Here is a 27,609-nt window from a genome sequence, read left to right as displayed (position 1 = left end):
GCATTAAAAATGATTTTTTTTCATTAAAATTACAAAATTTGCAACTATTACAGCTAACGTCGACATGTGTTACAACTCACCTTGGTACTAGGTGAGTTGTAACACTGGGAACTATTTTGGATTTTGCAATTTTTTCGTAAACCCTTACAATTTTTTAAATTTTTCATTTTTAATTCACATACTACACAAAATTACCTATCCATAAATACAAAGCTCATAAAAATAGGTCAATTTTTGGATGAGTTATACTGGATAATGTAAAAATCGTTTCAACTCTCCTCGGTCTCCCCTACATATCTACACATATTCACCTATAATATAATGAAAAACCATAACTAAATAATACGATTTTAACTACTTATGGTAATGTTTAGAAATATTTTGCATTTTACAACGAAAACTCAAAAAATACATTTTCCCCTGTCTTTACTAAAAATCTGTCAAGAATGTGATGGTTCGTTTAGGATTGATATACACAAAGGTTGTAGATGATTTTCTAGACATTGCAGCGAATTTTGAGGCTTCTAAGTACGTGAAATTTAAAAGCTTCCATTACCCGCAAGCTCCCATTACCCCACGCTCCCCTAATTGATGATATTTACTTTGACTCTGTAATGAATGAATTAATTGTTACTTAAACTTATAATTATTACTAATTTTTCCGGTTTATGGCTGGCAAAAGTAGTTGTTTTTTTGTGGTATTAGGGGTTAAACTGCTTTAATTTTGATTATGTTATTTTTCGAAAGAATTTTGCATATATTTAATTATCTAACATTATTATGTACAACATATAATTTTCATATTGTATAAAATTAATATCATATGGATAGTTTCACAACTCTTTCTTCAATGTTTGGAAAATTGAGTCATTTTCGAATTTGTAGAGTTAAAACGATAAAAAAACACTTTGATTTGATATCCAATTAGAATTTTGAAAATCTAACTTCTGATTCAAAATTAAAAAATTTAGGTCGTCAAGATGACGACCAAAATTTTAAAAATGAATTAAAATTCGATGTGAGACTTCAAAAATGCAAAATGATTTTGTAAAATATATAACTAATTAGAAGTGTAGCGTACAGTTCAGTAATTAAAAAAATAAAAAAATTACAATTTACAATTTTACATTAACCCTTAACGTACACACTGAGTACAGATCGACCAGGTGTTTTGTTTAAATGCGTTTTATTCTTAAAAACATGTCATCTATTTATTTTGAAATTTTTAATTTTTATATATGCAGTGAAAACTTTAGGTAGCCTAATGCCTAACTTGCCATTTGACCGAATCACACAAATTTTTCACAGCAAAACTGTTTTCAGACTAAGTTCTTCTGAACTTAACCTTCTTTCTCTGTAAAATTGTAATTTGGTCAAATGGCAAGTTAGGCATTTGGCTACCTACCACAATCAGACAAGGCTTAATTGTTTTTTCGTATCAAGGTCGCAAAATAGGTAATTTCGCTAAAGTCGTAATCACCTTTGCGCCCATGATGCGAACATAATTTTTTGTCCTAACTGCATGGAAAGTATGGCATTGAAGGCACGAACGATTAAACGCTAATATTAGTTAAAAATTAAACTCTATATAAATGTTAACTCTTTGAAGTCTATAATGATAGAAGTTTTAATATAGAAATAAGAAAACAATGTATTCTGGAAATATAGTATTTATTTATTTATTTAGAACGTAGTAATTAATAATTAAACAAAACGGAAACAAGAACGTTTAAAATTGGCAATTTTTCAAACGAAATAGGAACAAAACCAAATGTCTCATAATTTTTTTAGAGAAAATCGAAAAAAATTGAACATTTTTATAGACAAAATAAAACAAGTTAAAAATGTTTGCATTTTTATAGTCAACATAAAGGAAAGTCGAAAATGTCGCATTTTAATGAAGAAAATCGAATAATCAACACGCGGGCGCAAAATATTTTGCGCCCGCTTCCTCTACCCCTGGGTGGGAATGAGTTACTTTACGCCCGCTCTAAGTGCCCGAAATGACATACTTTTGTGTATGTTGTAAATTGTAAATAAATAGTTTTAGTTTATCATGAAGACAACTGTGCTGTTTAATCTGTAAAAACGTTTTTTTGTATAATATAATCATAAATTTTTGAAAATAAATATTTTTAATTTCTAAGTCATGTATTGATAATAGACTGATATAATTTTTAAGGAAAGAAATGTTTCAAGTTTTTAATTTTCTAGTACTATAATTTTTTTTATTTAATATTTTGCAATTACAATTTGTAATACTTTATCTATCTATCAATAAAATCATAATTAAGAAACCCAAACACATATTATTAATCGTTAAATGCAACATTGTGGGTACTAATCTAATCTAACAACCGAGATTGAGCTGGATTTTCCTCAAGAGGGGAAAGTAAGCACCTAGGTTATAAAACCCATTGTACCAGACTCCAGCTCGCTCGTTTTAGCAACCTCTTAGAGTCCTGTTTTTTTCCAGAAGTCCAGTATCTCTTCTATCGATAGGTTGCTCACCTGTTTAGGGTCAATAATTGCTTGACCAAAACTAGATAGCCTGATCCTAGCTAGCGCTGGGCATTCAGATAATATGTGAGTCGAAGTTTCGTTACTCTCCCCACACAGTCTGCACATAGGTGAAACTTGTCTGCCTATTTTATGCTGATGGTAATTGAATAGTCCATGACCCGTAAGTAGACGAACTACGGTTCTAACTCTGATTTTATCGAGTTTTAGGAGATCGCTCGCTCGCCTCTTGTTGAGTGCTAGCCCCAAAAGAGTTTTCGCTTGCCTTCCCACCCTAACGTTCGCCCAATACTTCTCATGTTCCTTTTGACTCCATCTTTCTATGGCTCCCTTAACCAAGCACGGCATTATTGCCACTGCTGGTTCAGGACCTATCAATTCCGTCTCAACCGATTTTCGCCAAGACGTCTACTCTTTCATTACCCTTGATTCCCGAGTGACCCGGTACCCAAATCAATGAAAGTTTATTTGATGAACCCAACTCATCTAGTACGCTGCGGCATTCCCAGACGAGTTTTGATTCTATTGTGGGATTTTTCAGAGCCCCCAAGGCCGCCTGACTATCCACACAAATACTAATCCTTTTGCCCTTTGTTCCATTTCGAATGGATATTTGGGCGCAAGTTAAAATCGCACAGACCTCTGTCTGCCAGAACGTGGCATATTGTCCTAGTGACTCAGCCACTTTAATGCAGCCAGTTTTTCAATAGATTCCGAAGCCTGCACCGCAGTCCACCTTGGAGCCGTCTGTATACTAGACTTCGTCCCCAAGTGGAAAACCTTTTTTCCAGTCCATTCTGGAAGGTGTAATGATCTTAAAGCAGGGTTTAAATTTCACCCTCTATATCATTCTATCTTGCACCATACTTAATTCTGGTATTAATAGAATTGAGCGTGGAAGCTTGGTGTGTATACCACCAACCTTCCACCTTCCCTGCGCGGTTAACCTGCTCATAGTAAGAGCCGCCTTTTTCACCGCGGCAATATGCAGAGGTACTTCGGCTAGCATGAATCCCAACGCAGCTGTTGGCGTGGTTCTCATAGCTCCCGTAATACCCCTGAAAATCATTGCTTGCAGTTGGTCCAGTTTCTCTTTAACCGTTACCAGTTGAGTCCTAGACCACCAAACAACCACCGCGTGAAGAAACCTGGGTTTTAAGATCATCTGATAGAGCCAGTTGACCATATTAGGCCTTAGTCCCCACGATGACCCTATCGCCCTTCTACACGCCCAAAAAGCAGTACAGAACCTTCTATACTGATATTCAAAATGTTCCCTCCAAATCAACTTTTTATCCAGGATTACTCCCAGATACTTAGCCGATTCAGAAAAAGAAATTTCTTTTCCATAAAATATCGGTTTCTTCAAACTCGGTACCTTATATTTTCTTGTGAAAACTATTATATTCGTTTTCTCTGGGTTTACAGAAAGTCCAGTCAGATTGCACCAATCCTTGACAATCTTAAGTGCACGTTCCGTAAGTTCTAAGAGGGTCTCAATTGAGTGCCCTCTTATAATTATAAGGAAATCATCCGCATAACTTTGCGTATAATATCCCTGGCTATTGAGGTTTCTAATTAACTCATCTGCCACTAAGCACCACAATAAAGGAGAGAGGACTCCTCCTTGTGGGCACCCTTTTGAGACAAGGCCTGTTACCTTAGCCTCACCATACTTCGCTTCAAGGGCCCTTTCGCGAAGCATTCTGTCGATCCACTTAACTAGCGGCTCGGGCACACCTCGTATGCTGGCTGCCCTACAGATAGCTTTGCTAGAGGTGTTAGGGAAGGCACCTTCAATATCAAAAAAGGTACCAACCGCATAGCCACCACTGCTGATTTGTCCCTCTATTCTACCTACTGCTGAATGGAGGGCTGTTTCTACTAAGAAGCCTGCTCTATATGCATGCTGTCCTTGATGTAGGGGATGATCTCTAAGACATTCCTGCCTAATAAAATTATCCACCAGTTTATCTAACGTCTTTAATGTAAAAGAAGTTAAGCTGATTGGCCTAAAGTCCTTCGCCGCAGTATACCCTGACTGACCGGCCTTCGGAATAAACACAACCCTCGTCTTTTTCCAAGACTCTGGTGTGTTCTCTCATAATTTTACACTGGGGTACTCTAATACACTCCAATCCCTTTTGCAAAAGAACCGGATATATACCGTCCCCCCCTGAAGCCTTAAATGGTTTGAAAGTGCTTATTGCCCAATCAATCCCTTCCGGAGTTACGATCCTGGCTGCTAGTTTCCAGTGTTCCCGATATCCTCGGTTCCTATCTGGTCCTCCATTAGGTGCTTTATACACTCCCTTTTATCCTGGGCATACTGCCCATTAGGCAGCTTAATAGTAGTTAATTTTGCTATTGGGTCTCGAGCTAGTACTTTATGAAGTCTTGATGCTTCTGGTACCCTCTCGATTCCTTCGCAAAAACTTCTCCAGCTGTCACTCCTTGTCCTCTCTACTTCTTTCTTGTAAGAATCGCGAGCGGTATGATATTCATCCCATGCTCGCTGATGCCTACGTTTCTTGGCTTTATTAAAAAGCTTTCTTACTGTTTTTCTATGTTCCTCCAAACGAGGGGTCCACCGCTTACTACCCCCATTGAAGCCCATTTTCTTAACTACACAGTTCCTTTCAATGGAGCAGATAATAGAATCTCGCAGGTATTCCGCTGCAAGTTCCAACTCCTCCCGCGTTCCATACGAAGTGGGGAAGCATGCCATGGATGTCTTGAGGTCTTTAATATATGAAGCCCAGTCAGTACTCCTGGGATTACGTCCCCACTCCTGTTCCCGATCCTTCGATTCCAATCTAAACGTTATAAGCCTGTGGTCCGAGAGGGAATCTTCATCAGACACCCTCCAGTCCCTCACGCCATCACACAAAGACTTGGAACAGATCGTAATATCCAACACCTCTTTTCTGTTAACAGTAACGAAAGTCGGCTCATTACCCTGATTTAAAATATCTAAATCTGTATCTATCAGAAAAGCTAAAAGTCTTCTGCCTCTGTCGTTAATGTCAGTGCTGCCTCATACGATATGGTGCGCATTGGCATCACAACCTATTATCAAAGGGAGACCTTGCCGTTGACAGTAATCTACCAACTTCTCCACCTCTGTAGGTGGTGCGGGGTCATCCCCCGATCCCGGAAAATATGCGGAAGCTACTACAACCTCCCTTTTATTTCCGTTCTTTTCTAGGTACTTAGCCTTAACAACAACTAAGTCCCTGGTAGTTAATTCCAATAGAGGGAAAGCATCTAGACCTTTATAGATCAGGCAAGCCCTTGGAACTGGTTCCTGTGGTGAACTAACTAGCACCCCACAGCCACTGAGACCTCTAATCTTACCCTTGTAAACCCAAGGTTCTTGAACAAAGGCTATAGCTGCCTGTATCCTTGCAAAGTTCCTGGCTAGAGTCGCAGAAGCGCCTTTACAATGATGCAAGTTAATCTGCATACAGTGGATCCCGGAAGCAGCCATATTTAAGACTGACTCACGGTCCCCTCTGTCGCGTCCACACCTTGATCGCCAGCATCGTGATCCCCCAAAAAGGGCTCTTTGACGCTCACGTGTGTGGTTTTATTTTTATTAATTTCTGTAGTATCAATTATGGTCCCACGAGAAAAGAGGAAAGAAAGGTCAATCCTTAAAGAGCCTCTATTTAAAGAAAAGGCTAAATTACATCTGAAAGTTCGCCTGGTATCTCAGAGTCTCGTTCAAGATACCTCCATTCGAACCCCACCCCGGGGACGGGTCGTCCAGAAGACGGGCCCTTTATGTAACACAACCGTTCCCGAGCTTTACGGTTTACGGTTAATTGTGCCCAGCAAAGGTCGTGCCCCGTCCAACCCCCTCCCCACGGAAGAACCCGACGGATTTGTTAACCCTAGTATCATTCATCCATGAACACGAGTTCATCACGGATTGGGTGGCAGAGACTCGCGCCTCAATCGCCATGGCACAGCCAACGTAACCATGGAAGGGTTTCTTCTTGGTCAGACTTCCACCAGTAGGAAGTCTTCGGAATGGACCCGCGGTTAAGCCTCTGTCCATCCCGTCTCTCTCGATATCCCTCTAAATCCCCGTGCCCTGGGACACTGCCCAGCGAAACACAGAAGATTCGGTTTCTGTAGCGGCCGACCCATTTTGAAGGGATCGCCTCCTACACTACAGTCGGGAATTATCGGTACGGCTGAAAACTCACGGCCTAAAAACATAAAAATTTTTAAATCACGATTTTTTGTTAATACAAATGTCAGAAAATTAACAAATATACCATTCGAAAGATTATTAAATTTTACGATTAATGATACATAACTGAAAATTTTTATAATTTACACAAAGATTGCAGCAATCGATAAATTTGACAAAAAAATTTCAAAAATAAAATTTTTTTTGAAATTTTTTCAACCCCTTCACATTTCTTAAAAATTCTAGAAAAAATTTGGAACTTACATAAGTGTGATTATTCATGTCTCATCTTTAATTTAAGACCAAAAGAGTTTAAAAATCTTATTCGATTAGCGAGATATCATTATAAACGGCCGAGCATTTTCAGCCAAAAACCGTTCAAAATCGACTAATTCAATGCATTTGTCAAAAAACATGATCGGACGTTTGTAATGATATCTCACGAACCGAATAAGATTTTTAAAATCTTTTGGTCTTAAATGAAAAACGAGACTGAAATGATCACACTTATGTAAGTTTCAAATTTTTTCTACAATTTTTAAAAAATGTGCAGGGGTTGACAAAATTTCCAAAAAAATTGTATTTTTTAATCGAAGCGTCTGGTTTATTTATTTTAATAAAAAAATAAATCATTAATAATCCAGTATATTCCTGTGTTTTTTAATATATTTTTTAAATTTTTTTGTCAATTTTGTCGATTTCTGTAATCTTTGTATAAATTATTAAAATTTTTAGTTATGTATCATTAATCGTAGAATTTAATAATCTTTCGAATGGTATATTTGTTAATTTTCTGACATTTGTATTTACAAAAAAATCGTGATTTAAAGATTGGTATGTTTCCAACGGTAAAATTTTACTATTATTATTATTATATGTCATATGGTTGATTCTTCACAAATCAGTAATTTTCAACTACGGTAACTTTTTAAAAAATGAATTTCTTTGAAAATTTCCTATGACGGTCTTTTTTAGTAAAGCTTGAAAATAATTATTTTTTGCTTTCTCATAGAGAAAGGATTGTATTAGCAAAATTTTGGATTGTGATTTTTTGACATATTTATAAACTTATTTTCATTATACCTAATCTTGTAGTACTTTATGTATGAATGGGCACTGCCCATAAAAATTTTATAAATAAATAAAAATTTCGATGTAATTTGATCTCAGAAGTCCAAAAAACGGATTTTAGAAAAATGTCCCGATGTGTGTGTGTGTACTAATATTACATTTGCCTCAATATCTCAGAACGAGAAAGAGATAAAGGCTTCAATTTTTTCAAATGTAGGTCTCCCTGGGGGACATAAAATGAAAGTATTTTCAGCCCGATTCATAAAGTTTAACTATATTTTTTTGCATTTTTCATTTTGTAGAAAAACGTTTTTGGCCATAACTTAAAAAAAATGTTAGAACACCTATAAATGTTTTTCTTTAGTTTTGTAGAGTTTTTTCAGACGCATCTTTTGAGCCTTTATTGAACATTTTTCGTCCATATTAGCCAGAGATATTAAAGTTTTAAAAATCTAAATTTTTCGAAAATAACACTTTTTTGAAAATTTTGTTGAAAAATGTTAAAGTAACTTTAAAAGTATTATTACCAACTTGTAGAGCATTAAAAAACGCTTCGATTGACCTATTTTTAAACTTGATTCGGACAAAAATTATGAAATTATTGGTATTTGAAAAATAAAAAATTGTGGAAAATATAATTTTTTCAACATTCTTGTTTAATAACTTATGTGTAATTATTAAACTATTACAACCATCTTATAGAATATAAAAAAACACATTTTTTGGACGAAGATTTAATGCTCTTTTATCTTTCTATAAAAAGTAATTCTTATATTTTAATTATTCTTATTTCTATGAGGGAGCAAAGTGTTCATGAAATGAAGACCAAAATTATAAAAATGTACAACTTGGCAGCGGTTTTTATATTTGAGCTTAAATTTTTTTTAATCTTATATATAAACAATTTTTAAATTTATAGTTTAGAGGTTAAACAATAGGTTTAAAAAACCGCTGCCAAGATGTACATTTTTATAATTTTGGTCTTCATTTCATGAACACTTTGCTTCCTCATAGAAATAAGAATAATTGAAATATAAGAATTACTTTTTATAAAAAGGTTAAAAAGCGTTAAATCGTGGTCCAAAAAATGTGTTTTTATATATTCTATAAGATGGTTATAATAGTTTAATAATTACACAGAAGTTAATAAACAAGAATGTTGAAAAAATGATATTTTCCACAATTTTTGATTTTTCAAATACCAATAATTTCATCATTTCTGCCGAATCAGGTTCAAAAATAGGTCAATCGCGTTCTTTAATGTTGGTAAATGATATTTTTAAAGTTACTTTTCCATTTTTCAACAAAATTTTCAAAAAAATGTTATTTTTGAAAAATTTAGATTTTTAAAACTTTAATATCTCTGGCTAATATAGACGAAAAATGTTCAATGAAGGCTCAAAAGATGCGTCTGAAAAAACTCTACAAAACTAAAGAAAAACATTTATAGGTGTTCTAACATTTTTTTTAAGTTATGGCCAAAAACGTTTTTCTACAAAATGAAAAATGCAAAAAAATATAGTTAAACTTTATGAATTGGTCTGCAAATACTCTCATTTTATGTCCGCCGGGGAGACCAACAATTAAACAAAATTGAAGCTTTTATTTCTTTCTCGTTCTGATAGTCCGTGAACTAGCGACCAAATCAACTATATAATTTCATACCGGCTGAAAATTTGAGTATATATTACTGAAGACATGTTAATAACAGAAACCCACGTCTGGCAGGCCGGTGCTGGGGCAGTTCTGGGGTGGGGCAAAGTAAGTCTGGCAAAGGGTTAAACACGTAAAAAAAATCGAAAATTTTTTCTCATTTCATACCGATTAAAACTTTTAGAAATCGAAAGTTTACATTTAAACAAGTGTAAAAATAGAAATTTTTATTTATTTATAACATTTATACGGGCAGTTCCCATTCGCACATAAAGTACTAAAAGATTAGGTATAATGAAATAGTATATTAAGCAACAAGGGTATAAAGGCAGCCATTTGTTTACGGTGATTTTTGTGACACGAGTGGAGGTCGTCCTAATGCACAAAAGTGGCGATTTCAGATAGCAGACGATAGGAAGTAAAAGTCATTCACTTGTTCGACTTGTATGAAAATGGCGGCCTTTTTTTCCCATGGGCAAAAAAAAGCATGGGACCTTTTTTTTGCCCATGGGAAAAAATGGACGCCATTTTTATATGGTCGAACAAATGAGTGACTTTACTCCCTGTCGTCAGCTATCTAAAAGCGCCATTTTCGTGCATGTGGGATAAAAAAGATATTATGATGTATGTAACTGATAATAGGGTAAGGCGTTCTGAAGTGTGCTCATGATTATCGAAGGGTATTTTAATTTCATTCAAACACCTATATTTTAAAAATAAATAATGATAAAAACAACACCTGAAAAAGTTTTTTAAAAAGTTATTAACAATTTAATTTTTAACACCTTTTTCGAAAAAAATGAATTATTCGAAAACTAATCGACAGAATTCGATAAAATTTTAACCTCTTATTTAAAAAATATTTCTTTTTAAAACTCCAATTCTAGTTTTAAATTATCATGTAATTTGTTTAAATAATAAAAAAAATTTATAAACAAATTAAAATTTAAGCATGTTTTTAATGAGATAATTAAATTTTCTTTTTAGCATTTTATTTTGCGTAAAATGTGGAACTATTTCAAAAAAAAAAATTTAGGGCCGAATTTTATTTACAAAATAAAGCTATTTTTGTTACGCGCTGTAACAAAGATATGGCGCGTGCGGTTTCGCGGGCGGTTGCACTGCCGCGTTAAATGCATTGAATTGATTTCAACTTGTTAGTTATTGAATATCATGTAATATTAATAAATCTTTAAAAATAAGTTAACAATATTTACACATTATAAATGCCAAATTAATATATAAATTTTAAGTTATCACTCTAAATAAAGAAGTCGTTTCTCATTGTTTTCGCCCAAAACTTTGAAGAATGTCAATTTGAAATTTCTTACTTTAAACTGGAGTAAAATTTGTTATTATTAAGTTCATCACAGATTTTTCCTTTTAATTTTTTAAGTGCAAACCTATTTTACTAACTTAAAAACTGTCAAATTGACATTTTTCTATTTTCTGGTTAAAACAAATAAATAACAAAACAATTAAATGTGTAAGACGAAGTCAATAACGATTCACATAGTTGAGTCTCAGTTGTTTTTGGCTCATTTTCGCCAGTATTAAAACATTTCATCTTTGAAAACAAGTTTTTTATAAAAAAATGTCAAAAGTGGTTTATTGTGTGAATCCTCTACAAAAAGTGAAACAAATGTGTTCACAAAAATTTATCAAAAGTGACCGATAAGTAGAACTTAAAATTTAAAACATTAATTGGTCATTTTGTTTGTGATTCATGTACCTAAACGTGCTATTTACAAAAAATCCGAAAATGAATTAAATATAATTGTACCGGAGAGAAATATGGCAATTACCACAGATTCTGAAAGCTCTAGTGAAGAAAATATAATTTCCAGTGATGAAGATTTAGATCCCACATACAAATCTTATAAAAAGGACTTAACTATTGAAAAGTTAATTGAAATACTCATCAAATGTGGAGAACCTACCTTAAAAAGACGAAGATCTTCATCTTCGCCAAATGTTGAGAAGAAGGATTTAAACAGAGTTTTAAATAAAACAAAAAATAATCTCGCGAATAAGTGTACAAATGAACCTTCAGAAAGTGATATGTTTTACCAATCTTACGTTGACAATATTAAAGCAGCTCTTTTAGAAAAAACATCACGCGCAGATAAAATTCTAGTTTTAACTTCATTTCCAGAAGCTTGGAGTATTCCGAAAATTAGAAATCTTTTTAGTGTATCTCGTCAAATGGTATCACAAGCCAAGAAGTTAAAAAGATATGTTGGTTATAGGTCCCAGCCGTTGAAAAAGAAGGGGCGATCACTTCCTGAAGTCACTATACAAAAAGTGAAAAACTTTTATTCATCAGATGAAATTAGCCGTGTTATGCTCGGAATTAAAGGTTGCGTAACAATAAGAGAAAATGGAACGCGTCGACAAATTCAGAAGAAATTGCTGCTACATTCTAGTCCTGACATTTACAATTTATTTAAAGATAAATTTCCCGAAGCAAAAGTATCATTTTCAAAATTCAAAAAATTAAGACCACCTGAATGCATACTAGCTGGTCAAAGTGAGACAAACAACGTTTGTGTCTGCAAAATCCACCAAAATTTTAAATCTGAAGTATTCGCAATTAAAGAAGCTTTGAATAAAAAAATGTCGACTTTACAAATACCTATCATGACTTTGTAAAAATTTTGTATGCAAGGATTCCAATCCATCGTGCTTTCTTTTAAAGTGTAAAGAATGTCCCGGAATAGCACATGCTTCGGAAAAATTAAAATGTTTGTTTGAAAAAAACAAACTATCAGAATGAAAATTCAGCCAATGGACTACAACCGACAGGTAAAACTATAATTCTTTCTGAATAGTAAAAGTCTTTCAATATTGCTTTGGAGTTGAAATTAAAATTACTTCGCTTTATAAAATCACAATTTAACATAATTAAATCTTTTTGTTGAAAAGAAGTTATAATAATAATAATAATACAAAGTCATAAATTTTACAATTAACAATTTTCTTTCTTATTGCTCATTGATAAAAAAATATATTTGGAAAATAATTATATTTAGAATTTATTGTGTGAGTAAAACTTATATTCATCTCTAAAGTCTATTTTTTTAATCAATAAAAGAAAACTTAAAATTAAATTAGTTCTATATTGTTATATTGTATAATATAACTGTACACTTACACACCAAAAAAAAATGTTCTTAAACTTAGACGATTTCTCTTCTTTTGCAGCATTTTTTCGTCTTACATAGTGCACTAAATTTTTCCTTCTTAATTGAGAGGATTTTCCTTTTATATTTTCTATTAAATGTCACTTTTTAAACAGTTTGAAGCTGCTTTGAGAAAAACAAAAAACAACTAAAAAATCTTCTTTCTAGTATACATTTGTTTCAATTTGAGAGGAATAATTTTAGACAAAAAAGAAAAATTAAAATTAATCTATTCGTATAGTAAAAATAAAAAGTAAAAATAATTTAAAGCGGAATTTTGTTCTCTTTGAGATTTTATTTTTTCGGTGCAATAATTATGTTATAATGTGTTACTTTTATGAAACTTCTCCATATTTAATTGCTTAACGTGTTTTTACTTTCTATTATCTTAACAACGTTTTTTAATTCATAAAAAGAATCTACATAAATATATTTTGTGTTTATAGGTGTAAACTTCTCGAGATTACTGAATTAAGCGATTTATTTATAAAAAATTTCACGAACGATCTATCTTGCCTTGTAAAACATGATTTTATTATGAAGTCGCAAAGTACTTATTTCAATGAACTAAAAGAGAATTTAGCTGATGGTGAATTTGTAGTCACCTTAGATTTTTCCGAAAATTACACTTTCCATGTGCAAGATGCGATTCAAGCACAACATTGAGCTAATAAGCAAGCGACTCTCCATACATACGTCGTATATTATAAAGAAGGTAGTGAAATAAAACATCACAATTATGTCACGATATCAAAAAGTATGCAGCACAATAATATAGTTGTCCATTTATTTAACACAAAACTCATTGCCTACTTAAAAACATTACACGGTAGTGATCGCGTCAAAAAAATGATTTATTTTTCAGACGGGGCTGGATCCCAATACAAAAATAAATTAAATTTTTTAAATTTATTATATTCACGAAAATGATTTTAATATTAATGCGGAATGGTACTTTTTCGCTACGTCCCACGGCAAAGGAGCTTGCGATGGGATTGGCGGAACAGTAAAACGAAACGCATATACAGGTAGCCTATAACGCATTAATTTAAATTATTTAATTACACCACGAAATCTTTTTGAGTGGGCGAGAGTTTTCTTCAAAAACGTAAGTTTTGATTTCTGTTCAAAAAAAGAACATGATGATCATGACAAATTATTGCGACCACGCCTGCACAACTCAGTGACAATTAAAAATACACGTCAATATTATTGCTTTGTGCCCACAGAAAATAAAATCATGTGTTAATTCTTCTCTGCAGATGAAAACTTTTATTTATAAGACATTTATACGAAAAATGTTAAATAAGTTTTATTTATTTAGTTTATTATTTATAATAAGTTCATTCAGTTGAAAGTTGAAACAATTCAACGCCGACTTCAACGCATCCACTACGGCAGAGCGACCGCCCGCGAAACTGCACGCGCCATGTCTTTGTTACAGCGCGTAACAAAAATAGCTTTATTTTGTAAATAAAATGCGGGCCCTAAAATTTTTTTGGAAATAGTTCCACATTTTACGCAGAATAAAATGCTGAAAAGAAAATTTAAGTATCTCATTAAGAACATGCTTAAAATTTCATTTGTTTATAAAATTTTTTTATTATTTAATCAAATTACATGATAATTTAAAACTAGAATTGGAGTTTTAAAAATAAATTTTTTTTAAATAAATGGTTGAAATTTTATCGAATTCTGTCGATTAGTTTTCGAGTAATTCATTTTTTTCGAAAAAGGTGTTAAAAAATTTAAATTCTTAATAACTTTTTAAAAAACAATTTTTTTTAAAACTATTTTCAGGTGGTTTTTATCATTATTTACTTTTAAAATATAGGTGTTTGAATGAAATTAAATTATCCTTTGATAATCATGAGCACACTTCAGAAAGTCTTACCCAAATCAGAGGGTCGTAATAGTTCTTCAGCAAGTAGAGAAAAAATGGTTGCATCAGCAACGTCTATACTCCATGGAGCGGAAGACGGAATCCTGTCGACGGCACTGGTCCTGGCTTTGTTAGATACAGGGTCACAATGTAATCTCATTTCAGCAGAGCTTTGTGATAAATTAGGCCTCAAAGAAGTTATTGATGTTAGTCTTTTAGCCGTTAAACATAAATGCGAAATCGAAATCGTTTCTAGGGCAAGTTCATTTGGAATTCGAGTATCGCGTCTTGTCGTGCCTAAAATTAAATCTAACTTGCCTAACCTCCCGGTCGAATCAAGGTCGATTGGAGTTCCGTCTCATATTAAATTGTCTGACCCTGATTTTAACAAATCAGGTACGATAGACATTTTTATAGACAATGCAATAAATAATTGCAGGTCCCAGTCCATGTCTGTCAACAAATCAGGTGAATTGTAATTTCGTTAAATGTTCAAATATCGAGAATCAATTGGGTAAATTTTGGGAGTTGGAGGAATGTTTATCGGACAATAAAGTTTACTCGGCAGAATTTATGTGAGAAACATTTTGTCGAAAATACTAGACGTAGTGAAGACGGAAAATTCATCGTTTATATTCCATTCAAGAATAGTATTAACAAACTAGGTGATTCTAGGAAAATGTCTGAACGTCGACTAATGAGTTTAGAAAGAAAATTGAGTAAGCAACCAGTGTTGAAAGGATCATATTGTTCATTCATGAGAGAATATATAAAACTGGGGCATATGTCGAAAGTAGATGAAAAAGAGGAACCAATGGTCTCATATTATTTTCCCCACCATTGTATATTTCGTCAGGAAAAAGCTTAATCTAAAACGCGAGTCGTTTTTACGGCTCTGCCTAATCCGACACTGGCGTATCATTGAATGAATTGCAGATGATTGGTCCAAATTTGTAGAGTGATTTATTCTCAATTCTTATTAGATTTCGGAAGCATAAATTTGTCTTAATCGCGGACATAGAAAAATTGTACCGGCTGGTACTCATAGATCCTGATCAACGATCGCTTCAACGCATTTTATGGCGTTTTGAATTAAATGATCCGATAGAGGTTTATGATCTTAACACAGTAACGTACCTTACAGCCGCAGGCTCGTTTTTGGCAATTAGATGTTTAATCGCAATCGCAAAGGAGTGAGAGGACACTCATCCTAACTTGGCAAAGGTTATTCGTGAGGATTTGTATGTTGATTTATCCTTTATCAAGGCCGGGGAATATGTTAAGTACGTACACAGCTTAATTTGAATTTAAATATACCGCTTAATTTTTACCGCGATTAATCAGAACTGAATTAGACATGGCGCGGCGAATATACGATAATATCAAAAACGTGCTCTTGTATTTTAATTTACAAATCCCAAATTATCTGTTATATCCAGTAATATAATATACAACTAGCTTCTTTTTGTGATCAAAATTGGTATGAGACCAAATTCGACTTAGTTAAGAATCATCCTGATCGTTTTGAGGATTGGAAAATCAAAGATAGTGAATTGTATTATTTTCAACCAGATTTTGAGAAGGCGTTAATTGACGATAAGAACCCTTCGAAGAAGGTAGTTAAGTCTTCGGATGTTTTGACAGTTCTTTATAAGAATCATGATTTACCTCATACAGATCATCTTGGTAAACATAATACTCTTGACAGAATTCATCAAAGATATTATTGGCTAAGTATGACACAGGATGTCAAATCTTATGTTTTAGATTGCGAAATATGTATTAAGGTTAAATATAATCAAAATCTTATAAAGGCTAAATTAGCTACGCGATCGTTACAATTAACGTAGGCTCAATTGTCGATCGACACAATAGTGTCCCAAACTCGAACGAAAAAGGGAAATTCAGATATTATCGTTGTTCATCGGTGGGGAATTCCGGAATCAATCGTGACCGATAACGAGAAAGAATTTATAAATAAAGATGTCAAAGCGATCTTATTGGTCAGAGGCGTTAAACATATCACTACTCCGTTGGCTCATCCTCAATGTAATCCGGTCAAGCGTGTAAATCGAACAATAAAACCTATAATTTCCGCCTATATTGATCAAGATCATAGAAAATAAGAGGCTATTGCTAAACGACAATTAAAATGAAGCGAGACCGAAATGAGCATTGATGAATTTGACGATGACGCGGTAAATACTTGGATCGATCGTATGAAGATCATTGACGAATTTCATCATAAAATTGAGAATAAATTGCAAACCTATTCTGAAAAGCGACTAGCCAAGTCAAATGCTGACAGAGAAATGTCAGTTAAACTAAAAGTGGGTGTGGGGGTTTATTATCCGAACAAAAAGCTTAATAACAAGGCTGTAGGTTATTCCTCAAAATTAGCTTACTGTCATTTAAGCCCTGTTTCCATTTCTAAAGTTTATAGACCTGATACAGTTCAGCTGACATACAAAAATGGTAAAGTTGTAGGCAAATACTCTGTAACTAATTTAAAGATACCTCGTCAAAGCTTGCGTTTGTCATAATGCGATTTTTATAGGTCAAATTTTCTGGACGTCTTTGCTTCGTGGGAGTCACTGATCTACTTCGTCAATATTAGCAACATATTAAAGTTTTTTTTTCTGTCGATTACCTTGTTGTGAGTTAGCATCGGAAATGGCAGAGAGTCTTAACCTATTGGAGATGATGGAGGTCCGAGAGAAGTTGGACCAGCTTGGTAAATCCAAAAAACAGATCGACGAGTTCATGCACAGCTTGAATAAACAGGTGTTGGATTACCAGACGCATGTTGATGTCATTCATCAATTGTAGGAGGCCCAGCGTCTAATTGATGAGATCAGTGGCAGAAAACCGCCTAAAATTGAGATTAATCGAATAAGAAGAATGACTCAATCCAACATGGAAAAGGAGAATAAAAGAAGAAATCGCATACCTGATGTGAAATCAATGACGAACAGCGATGATGGTGGAAGACCTCGACGAATGACTATGATTGATCACCCAGATGCTGTTGTTGCGCCTTCAGTGAAGGTGGAACCTTTACCGACCACATTTAAGGATGATTCAACGAATTTACACTACCGGCGGAAATTGTGCGACCGCTAGCACCTCGAGCTATTAAAAAACACACCCGAACGATAACAATAATAACTCCGTCAAACAATATTAACGGGTTCCCGAGATATTACAAAAACAGTCGTACCGTGCAAAGCGAAATTTTCAACCATCGACTCCTCTAATTCACCGTTGAGTCAGTTGCGTGGTTGTAAAAGTCAGGGTCAAAAATGAATTTAACAAGTAAACTCTTACTGGGATCCACTTTTTAAATATAATTATATAATAAATTAATTTAAAACGTGGATCCCAGTACGACTTTGCACGGTATGACTGTTTTTGTAATATCTCGGAAACCCATTAATATTTTTTGCTGTCTGTGGTCACTATTTAAAACTTAGATTACAAGGAATAGTCTGTAAAAGCAACAATTTTTTCCACCAACTTTTCCATATTTTGCCAGGAGTCAAATTCAGGGTAAGAAATTCCGAAAAAAATGGAATTATTTTTTGTCTTCATAACATGATATCTCGCTTCCTATTTAAGCAGTACAAATGAAAATAGAATTATTTCATTGGAAATTTATTAAGCTGTCCAATGCAATTTATAAAGAGCATCTAGCTTCAGTTTTGACGGAGTTATCACTATTTTTGTGCAAGTGTGTTTTTTAATAGCTCGATGTGGTAGCGGTCGCACAATATATTTCCGTCGGTTGTGTATGAAGAAGCTTGGAGTCCCTAAAATGATCAAGTCGGAAAATGGAGCTGAACCTATCTATATGGTTGATTGTCGAATAGGTTCCGAAACTCTCCTACAGAATCTGATCAAGAAGAGGGCTGAGATTCTTTTGAAGATGATGGAAGCAAAGAAGATCGACAGAGGTACTCAGACTTTTGTTGATATTTCCAAAAAGAAGCGTCAATCGGCTGTTTTGGCATTAACTAGGGCTTTCACTGATGCTTCTCTCAATCAGGTTATGTGACAGAAACCAGAGTTATCCGATGGAGGGGAGTACCTAGTAATCATGCCGACCATATATCAAAAGAAGAGCAAATAAGATTTCGACAATTTATAAATATAAATCGACCAAACTTTGCTCTAAAGAAGAAACTTTTTTATTTTTGTACTTACTATTTGACTATCATAGTCTTAACTTTTGTACTTTTAAGTCGACTATTATATACTTACATAATTACTAAACCCTATTTTTATGTAGACAAATGTGAAGTACTACTTAATTAATAAAAAAAGTCTACATAATATTTTATTATCTAATCAAGAAACTTCCAGGAATGGTTAAATATTTTAATTTAAGAATCATGAATGATATTAATTGAATTTTTTTAAAGACATTAATCACTTTTATTTTATTTTGTGCTGATCATAAAGAATGTTATTAATTAAAATTTTTCAGATTAAAAATTTGTTTTTTATAGTTTTGGAATTTTCACTTTTCTTGAACTAACGTCATCTCTGAAGAGGAAGAATGTGACGGGAATGTCATTCTAAAGTTATTTCAAGTATTAAATCGATTAAATATTGTAACGCTGTATATTTTACATCTCAAAATTCCTCGACGGTGATGTGGACGTGAAGTCCCCTTTTTATTATTAATAAATTGTTAAGTTATGAAAGGGATTATTACAATATATGTAAATACAGAAAATACACATAATGTCAAATTAAATAATTTTAACCTGTCAAAGAGTTCGAGAGCACATCCGAGAAATAATATCAATTAAGAATAATTTCTGCCGCATTGTTTTTTTATTTTGTTTATGCCTACTAGATGCGACCAAAACTGCGCAACGAAACTAATGAGAACTCTCAGAAGGAGCGAGCAGAGTTCAGGGAGCAGTCTTGAGGACGAATATCAATTAATGCAGCCAAAAGTTCTCTTATAAGAACTATCATCATTAAACAGAATATTGTTTAATTATTTATGTTTACAAAATTATTTTAAAATGTTATTGCACTGCTCCAGGCTCATTACGTGATAATTAATGTCACTAGTCCAAGATTAGCTGTTTTCCTTAATTTAATATTAAGATTAATATTAAGTCGCGCCTACAAGGCTGCAACCCATTAATCGCTACTTGTGGATGTATTAATCTACATTTATCGACAGGGTGGCCGTTGAGTAAGAGCCGCGTCTAATAGGCGAAAAGTACGAGCAGCTGAGTGGCGCTCGTCCTTCACGTTTTGTACATCACGGTGGATGGTTGATTGTTTTGTAAGGAGAGGAAAAGTTAAGATAAAGAAGGAGAAAGAATTGTTTATTGGAAATTCCAAAGTTGAAAATAAGTTTTAAAGCAGAAATTGTTATTTTGTTTCGTGGAATAATGGTGAGTTAGACTATTAATTCGCCATAGTAATAAATTTGCTTTGTTTTCTTGTTGAAGATTGCTCGCTCTCCGACTCTTGGCAAGTCTGTTTCTTTGAATAATAAATGTCTCTTTAAAGTTTTAAATATTTAGAATAAATGTGAGTTATGTGTGTAAACTAGTGTTTATTTATTTAACAAAAGTCACTATTCGTTCCCATACCTAGTCGGCAAACTATTTAATCGTAAATTCAATTTATATATTCTAAACGTTCTAATCAATTTCTAAATATGGCTTGTATTTTCTTATATTATTAGAGGAGCAGCCAGGCGCTCAAAATTAATAAAAATACTAAAGATCGCCTTTATAATTTCTCGCCACCGGAATTGTTTTCCCCAATTCTGAGATTATAATTTCCATAAATGAACCGGCGTGGCGACAGGTTATAATATCTTACAATAATGGTATGGGTTGAAAGGTCAATAGTTCGCCCCTGCGACCTTGCATCGATTGAAGCGCCAATAATTCGATCAATTGACACATAACTTAATTTTCGAAAAGAGCACGGTACTCTTTGTTCGACGGTGTGATTGTAATAACCACTGAGTGAATGTTTGATCTGAGAATCTTGTGTGAGGAAATTCGACTACTTGTGACGAGAATTATTTTGTATAAACGACAAGAGTCGATATTTGATCGACATCACGTAAGTGATTAATGTTTCTTTGTTCTTTTAATAAGTTTTGTTCCTGGAAGTCACTTGTTTTTATTTTTATATTATTTTCTTAGGATTTCCCAACGCTACCCTCCTTGTGAGCTCGTGTCTAATTTATTTTTCTGTGTTTTGTTAATTACTTTTCGACAAATAGAGCTCCAGCAACTCAGAACCAGGAACGGATTCAGAAGCAAATTTTGGGGGGGCATATTCGTAAATTAAAACCTTATAGTAATGAAGGCATAGATATTAATACCAAACATTACACTGTGAATAAGTGAGTTTGGGGGGCGATTGCCCCTTTTGTTTAATTATTTTTGATCAGATTTAACTTACTATTTTATTTTACTTAATTTAATATATTTATTTCTTTAAATTATTTATCATTATAAAAATTCTATTCGTCCCATAAGCCTTGAGTCTCAAGCGAGCCTTATGTCTGTGTTCAGTCTTAAGTTTTAGACAAGTTTTTAGCTTCAAACTAGTCCTAAGCTTTAAGGAGTACTTGCGTTTGCGAAGGCAAAAAATAGGCCTCACTTTAATGTTTTTTTTCACAGTCATTTTATTTAAAATATTAAAAACGATTTTTGCACCTTAAAGTACATTATAAAAACTAAAAAAAGAAAAAATTGTTTCGTTTTTTAACCGTCATTTACGATTCATAGAGGGCCCCAAAAATAGCGATCTCAAATTTGTAAGAGTTTGCGGTGCCCCCTCTAGAGCCGCTCCTGACAGTCTAAAATCAAAAAAACAAAATTTATTCTTTAGTATACATTAATACCTAGTGGACGTATATGATGAAATTTAAAAAAAGTAAAAAAAACGAAAATGCGGTACCTTTAAAGTCAATTTTTAAGAAATGATTATTTTGATCTTTTGAATTTTTGACTTTAAAAGTACCGCATTTTCGTTTTTTTTACTTTTTTTTTAATTTCATTATATACGTCCACTAGGTATTAATGTATACTAAAGAATAAATTTTGTTTTTTTAATTTCAGACAGTCAGGAGAGGCTCTATGCGGGGCACCGCAAACTCTTACGAATTTGAGATCGACAATTTTTGGGGCCCTCTACAAATCGTAAATAACGGTTAAAAAACGAAACAATTTCTTCTTTTTTTAGTTTTTTTTAATGTACTTTAAGGTGAAAAAATCGTTTTTAATATTTTAAATAAAATAACTGTGTAAAAAAACATTAAAGTGGGGCCTATTTTTTGCCTTCGCAAACGCAAGTACGCCTTAAGCGAGCCTAAAGCCTTAAGTAAGCCTTGAGGTAGTCTCGAGGTAGCTTTGAGGTAGCCAATGTATTTTAGTGGCAGAAAAAAGTCAAGATAACTTTTTCACAGCATATTTTGTTCTAATTTAATGTTCCGATAAGGTTTTAAACATGCATTAACATCTGCAAATGATTTCGTAGCGTCAAAAAAATAAAGGCTAGATATGCAGGTTTGAGACACGATGCGGCACGCAAGTTGAGACACACAAATTTATTTTGAATACAGAATTTTCAAGTTATTTAGATGTTCTCTTTTTTAATTGAAGGTGTTATAATTCTGCATATAACGTCTTTTTCATTATAGCCCATATTATAGCACAACATTTTTCAAGAAATTTTATTTTATTGTACTTACTTTACTCAGAGTTAAAAAAATAATTTTCGAATATAACTTTGACACTAAAAATTTGTATGTTTAATGAAAATAAACCACATTAGTTACTGTATTTTTAAACAGAATATCTTGAATTTTGTATTTATTACTTTTCAAACACTATTTAATTTTGAATTATCCGTCCAATTTATTTAAAAAGAGTTCGGATTTGCACTAATTTCTATCATATTTCAGGTCATTGAATATAAACAGGAAAAAGTTACAACCTATAGTTGATCAATCATGATCAAAATAGTAATCATATGCTTACTAATTTCATCGATCAGAAGCGACATTTGTACGTCCGAAAGTCAGTTAGAAGAATTATTGCAAGTAAAGTCTGATGCGGAAAATTATGTGGAAAGAAAAACAAAAGGTGGACATGATAATGCGGCAATCGTCATAGGTTCCGCAAGATGTGGAAAAAGTACATTAATTAATTACTTAATAGGCAATGAGTTGATAGGTTCCTCAACTAAAGATGGACTTGGTCTTTGCATAACAAAATTTGATGAAAATAGCGTAGGACCAGAAATTGGTGAGGGAGCAGTGTCAGTGACTACAATTCCCACAAAATGGAACTCAAAAAGGCAAGAATTACATAATTTGAGCATCTGGGATACAGCTGGATTTCATGACAATAGAGGTGCATTGCAAGATATCTCAAATACTCTCTATTTGAATACTTTGGTGAAAAAAGTAAAATTATTAAAATTTATATTAGTTATCAATTTTTATGATATTGTACCTGACAATATTGATACGTTTTTAACACTTTTACGTAACCTTGAAAGATTCTTTAATGTTAAGTTTAGAGAGTTTTTTTCAAGCATATCAGTAATTTTCTCAAAAGCACCTTCCAAGATCAGAACCTTTTTAATTGATCATGAGTACATAAGGTACAAATTGAATACATCAATTATAGAAGTGAAGAATTCTTTGAAAATTTCTCAAGTTGTGATAGATTTTGTGCAGTATATAATAGATAATGAAGATCATGTTGCTTTCTTCAGGTTAACGAAGAAAGAAGGAATTATTAAAAGTTCTCTTATTGACGATAATATTTTTCAAGCTATTAATAACTCCCATACAATAGAACAAGAAAGTCTTCAGAATATTGATTTAAGTATGTCAGAAAGCTCAAGAAATTGCCTATTTAGAAATAAAGATGGCTTGTTGCAACAATTAAACGAGGCTGGATTACCGAACGAAGTAACTAATTACTTTTATAATAAGCTAAGGGCTGTGACTGATATGAAAGGAGATAGTAATGAATTAGATAAGTATAAAAACTATTTCAGTGGCATACAAATCCATTTTAATAATTCTTTAGTGAAAAATTTCAAAGTACTAGATCAGCTTGAACTTGTGGAAAAAATTGATAATAGTTTAAAAGAATTCATAGCGAAAAAACATTTAAAGAATAAAATTAGACTACTTTCATTCGTTTATTCCTTATTACAGTTAACATCAATGCGAGGAATAGAAACATACTTGTCAGTTGTTGTCGAGAATGCACGTACAAATATTATACAATTGATTTCTTATTGTTCATTATTGCTGCAGGAAATTCAAGTCAATGAATATAAAAATAAGATTGATCACTTGAAAGACTCGTACAGTGAAATAATTAACTATTTGAAAACAAAAAATACATATGAAAAATCTGAATCAGAGAAACAATTTTGGAACGATTTTTGGAAAAAGTATCCATTACCAATTAAAGATGAGAAACTAGTTCCTAATGTAATATAGGATAAAGGGTACAATGAAATTTAGAAACATTATTTTTTTCAGAATTTTTTACCACTTAGTTTTTGCTTAAAAAAATAAAATCAATTTGCAATTTAACATAGGCTCTTATGGCAGCTCAGATAAATCTTAAAAAAAAGTGTGAAGGAAATAAGAGAAAAATCTGTGACTTTATGTATAGATAGATATGGTGATGCTCGTCGAACCGATAAATGCTCGACATCGTTTTCGAATGTTCTCGGTTGAAACGAACTTTAAGGAAACGGTATTTTTTATTTTTCTTTGTTTTTGTTCGGCTCGTTTTTTTCGACAAAAATCGATTCTTGATAACACTAAATTATATTATAAATGAAGGGTGGGCATGACAAAAGGGAGAAAATGATAATTTCATGATTTCACAGGAAACGAAAATACATTTAAAAATTTCCCTGATCATTTAAGAAGAAGTCTAATTAAACTGTTTCGAAATATAATTGCGTTTTGCCAGTAGAAATACAATTTATGAAGACACACTACTGACGAAAATTGTGCGAACGCTAACATCTCGAGCTATTAAAACACACACCCGCACAGAAAAAGTGATAACTCGGTTAAAAATGAAGCTAGATGCTTTTTTTAAATTGCATTGGAAAGCTTAATAAATTTCCAATGAAATGACTCTATTTTCATTTGTATTGCTTAAATAGGAAGCGAGATATCATTTTATGAAGACAAAAAATAATTCTTTTTTTTCGGAATTTCTTACCCTGACTTTGACTCAGGCGCGGATCCAGGGGGGGCCACAGTGGCATGGCCCCCCGAGAATAAGGTCATATAAGGTCATCAAGCTAACGTCTAGCAGATGGCCCCCCCAAGAACCTTGTCTGGATCCGCCCCTGCTTTGACTCCTGGCAAAATTTAGAAAACTTGATGAAAAAAATTGTTACTTTCACAGACTATTCCTTGTAATCTAGTTATCACTCTGTTTGTGCGGGTGTGTTTTTTAATAGCTCGAGATGTTAGCGTTCGCACAATTTCCGTCAGTAGTGTAAATCTACATATTAGTGAGAAAAATAAGTAAAAGTGGACCATTTTGGGGTTACGTCAAATGCGCATAATTTTTTATAAAATTAATTGTTAAATAAATATACAGTTTAAAGAAAAACTGAGAAATTTGTTTTTTAATATTGAATTGACGATTTGATTGCAAAAAGGTTTGCTATAAAATAGTATATTAAGCAACAAGAGGATAAAGGCAGCCATTTCTTTACGGTGATTTTTGTGACACGAGTGGAGGTCGAGGGCGCCCCGAGACCGGAACAAGTGTCACAAAAATCATTGTAAAGAAATTGGCTGCCTTTACTCTCGTGTTACTTACGATATTTTTTATTCCTAATGCACAAAAGTGGCGATTTCAGATAGCAGACGACAGGGAGTAAAAGTTATTCACTTGTTTGACTTGTATGAAAATGGCAGCCGTTTTTTACCATGGGCAAGAAAAATGCATGTGAACAACTAATTTTCTTGCCCTTGGGAGAACACGGCCGCCATTTTCATACGGTCGAAGAAATGAACGACTTTCCTCTCTGTCGTCTGCTATCAGAAAGCGCCATTTTTGTGCATGTGGGATAAAAAAGTTGTTTGTTTTCAAGAAAATTGTTAATTAAATGTTTACTTTTGAAAGTAAACAGTACCAAAATTTTACGTTTTGTAATTTATAGGGTACTTTAATACATGTCTTGACAGTCTAAAAAAATTTTGAAGCAAAAACAAAACTAGTATACTACGACGTTTACTACGTACGTTACTATGTCGTTTACTTCATTGTTTAATACGTCGTTTACTATTTCATTTCTCTATGTCACGTCGTTTATTATTTTGCTTAAAATTTTGTTACTTCTTTGTATAATTTTTTAGTATTTTTAAACAAATAAATTTTTAATTAAAAATTAATAATAATAATTTTATATCAAATTAAATACAATGTTGTTATATAAGTTTATTAGAGTAATAAAAAATTCTATATGCAAAAATAAATTTAATGTTTATTTTAAAAATCCATGACTACATAGGGAGTTTTATAAAAATTTAAAGTACATAATTAAATTATTATTAGAATAACTCGTAGAAAAGTAATTATTTGTTTAAAACTTATTACAGATGTAGATAATTAGTCATTTAAATATACATTATATGTAATATATTTTAATAAGAAAATAAAAAATTCTTAAAAAATTGTTTTTCAGTAAATTTATAACGTATGTTTTTTAATGGTAAGAATTAATTTTTATAAAATCTTTTAACAGCGTTGAATTATAATCGTCTATTAATAAATTTTAAACCAAAACAGTAGGAGCAATTAATATTTGGTCAATAAAATTTGTTATTTTAAATTCACGTTAAAATATTTTCAAGAGTTTTTCAGGAACCAACTTTCTTATGAATTTTAGAAAGAATTCCTAGAAAAATTTTATCTCATTAAAAAAAATACTATATTTAGTATAATAAATATAGCAAAATTTAATAATAGTGCAAATTTGGAACAGCGCACAAATATTCACTATCCTCGATTACCATGTATACGCAAACTTTATCAATCTCGTTTGTTAATACCGCTGTATATTCATCAGTGATTTGGACAACTTCTTGTAACATGTCGTATACATTGATATAAGCATTTCTTGTTTTTATTGTTTGGACAATTGTGTATTCTGTCAATGTTCCATAATGCACTAAGAAATTTGCAAGTTTTACATAGGAACCGTTCATTAATTTAGCAAAAGAGTTATTAGATCGTTTGTTTTCCTTGGATGCAGACATATACAAACATCTACCTTTTACTATTTTTTTATAAGATACAGATCCTGGAGGTAGATTCAGTTTTAACAGCCAAACGGGATCAATTATAAATGAACTACTAAAGTATTTAATATTAATTGTTTGAAGGGATTCTTTGGACTTGTTTGTTTTTCCGACTGTATTACAAAAATTTCTGACCGCAAATGAAGCAAAAGGATACACATGATCTTTAAGTGTTAAGAAAGAGTACTTTAAACTAATTTGACGATAAATTTGATGGTGCACTCCTTTTGCTGCGTGAATTTGTTGTAACAATTTACCGTTACCGGATTCAAAAGAATATGCGTTATTAGCCCACAGTGGTCCCCAATTCAATACACTTCTTGCCAAGTGCAATATAATAACGAGTGCACGTTAGATGCCATTGCAATTTTGGAATACAATAGTTCGGTTTTTACGACGAACTCATGGGGTAATTCATCAGCGCGGTCTATTTCTTAAAATGTGATTCTGTTTTGACTAAGAATGTAGATTGCTTCTACAAACAAAGCCCAGTGAGCGAGAAGATTGTCTGGTAATATTCCTTGAAGAATAATAAGGCTATAATACAGCGTCCAGTTTTCCCACTCACGGGCTTTCCAAAATCCTCTATCTGAAAATGATCGAGTGAGTCGCACAATTTGATGAGGTACTTTGATTTTAGCCATGAGTTCATCGATGTCTAAAATCTTTGCTCTAGGAATCAGTCCGGATTTCTTATTAGTTCCGAACCACATAGTTGCAAATTGTTTTGCTATTCCTGAACAGCAGT

General features: G+C 32.7%; 2 protein-coding genes across 6 annotated transcripts in view; one reads left to right on the top strand and one right to left on the bottom strand.

Annotated features, from left to right (window-relative positions):
* The window catches only part of LOC122504069, a 126,766-nt gene extending 101,419 nt beyond the window's left edge, over positions 1-25,347 (top strand). For 2 of the 5 annotated variants that reach the window (XM_043614958.1, XM_043614956.1), the window contains exon 2: positions 22,464-25,347. In XM_043614958.1, the coding sequence (XP_043470893.1) occupies positions 22,512-24,023 (1,512 nt within the window). In that variant the 5' untranslated portion in view covers positions 22,464-22,511 and the 3' untranslated portion in view covers positions 24,024-25,347. Of the gene's footprint in view, positions 1-11,683; positions 12,251-13,073; positions 13,343-22,463 lie in introns of those variants that run through there. The other 3 variants (XM_043614957.1, XM_043614960.1, XM_043614959.1) reach the window with 3 other exon arrangements.
* LOC122504096 lies at positions 4,766-6,010 on the bottom strand. Its single transcript, XM_043614993.1, has 2 exons — positions 5,630-6,010; positions 4,766-5,479 (listed from the first exon to the last, which is right to left on the bottom strand). The coding sequence occupies exons 1-2, from the start codon at positions 6,008-6,010 to the stop codon at positions 4,766-4,768; spliced, it is 1,095 nt and encodes a 364-aa protein (XP_043470928.1).
* Positions 25,348-27,609: the final 2,262 nt, after the last annotated feature.

The sequence above is a fragment of the Leptopilina heterotoma genome, unplaced genomic scaffold, assembly GCF_015476425.1.
Source record: "Leptopilina heterotoma isolate Lh14 unplaced genomic scaffold, ASM1547642v1 Lhet_278, whole genome shotgun sequence".
In the NCBI taxonomy this organism is placed as follows: Eukaryota; Metazoa; Arthropoda; class Insecta; order Hymenoptera; family Figitidae; genus Leptopilina; species Leptopilina heterotoma.
The sequence above is the reverse complement of the archived record's forward strand: the minus strand, read 5'-3'. Positions and strand labels throughout refer to the sequence as shown.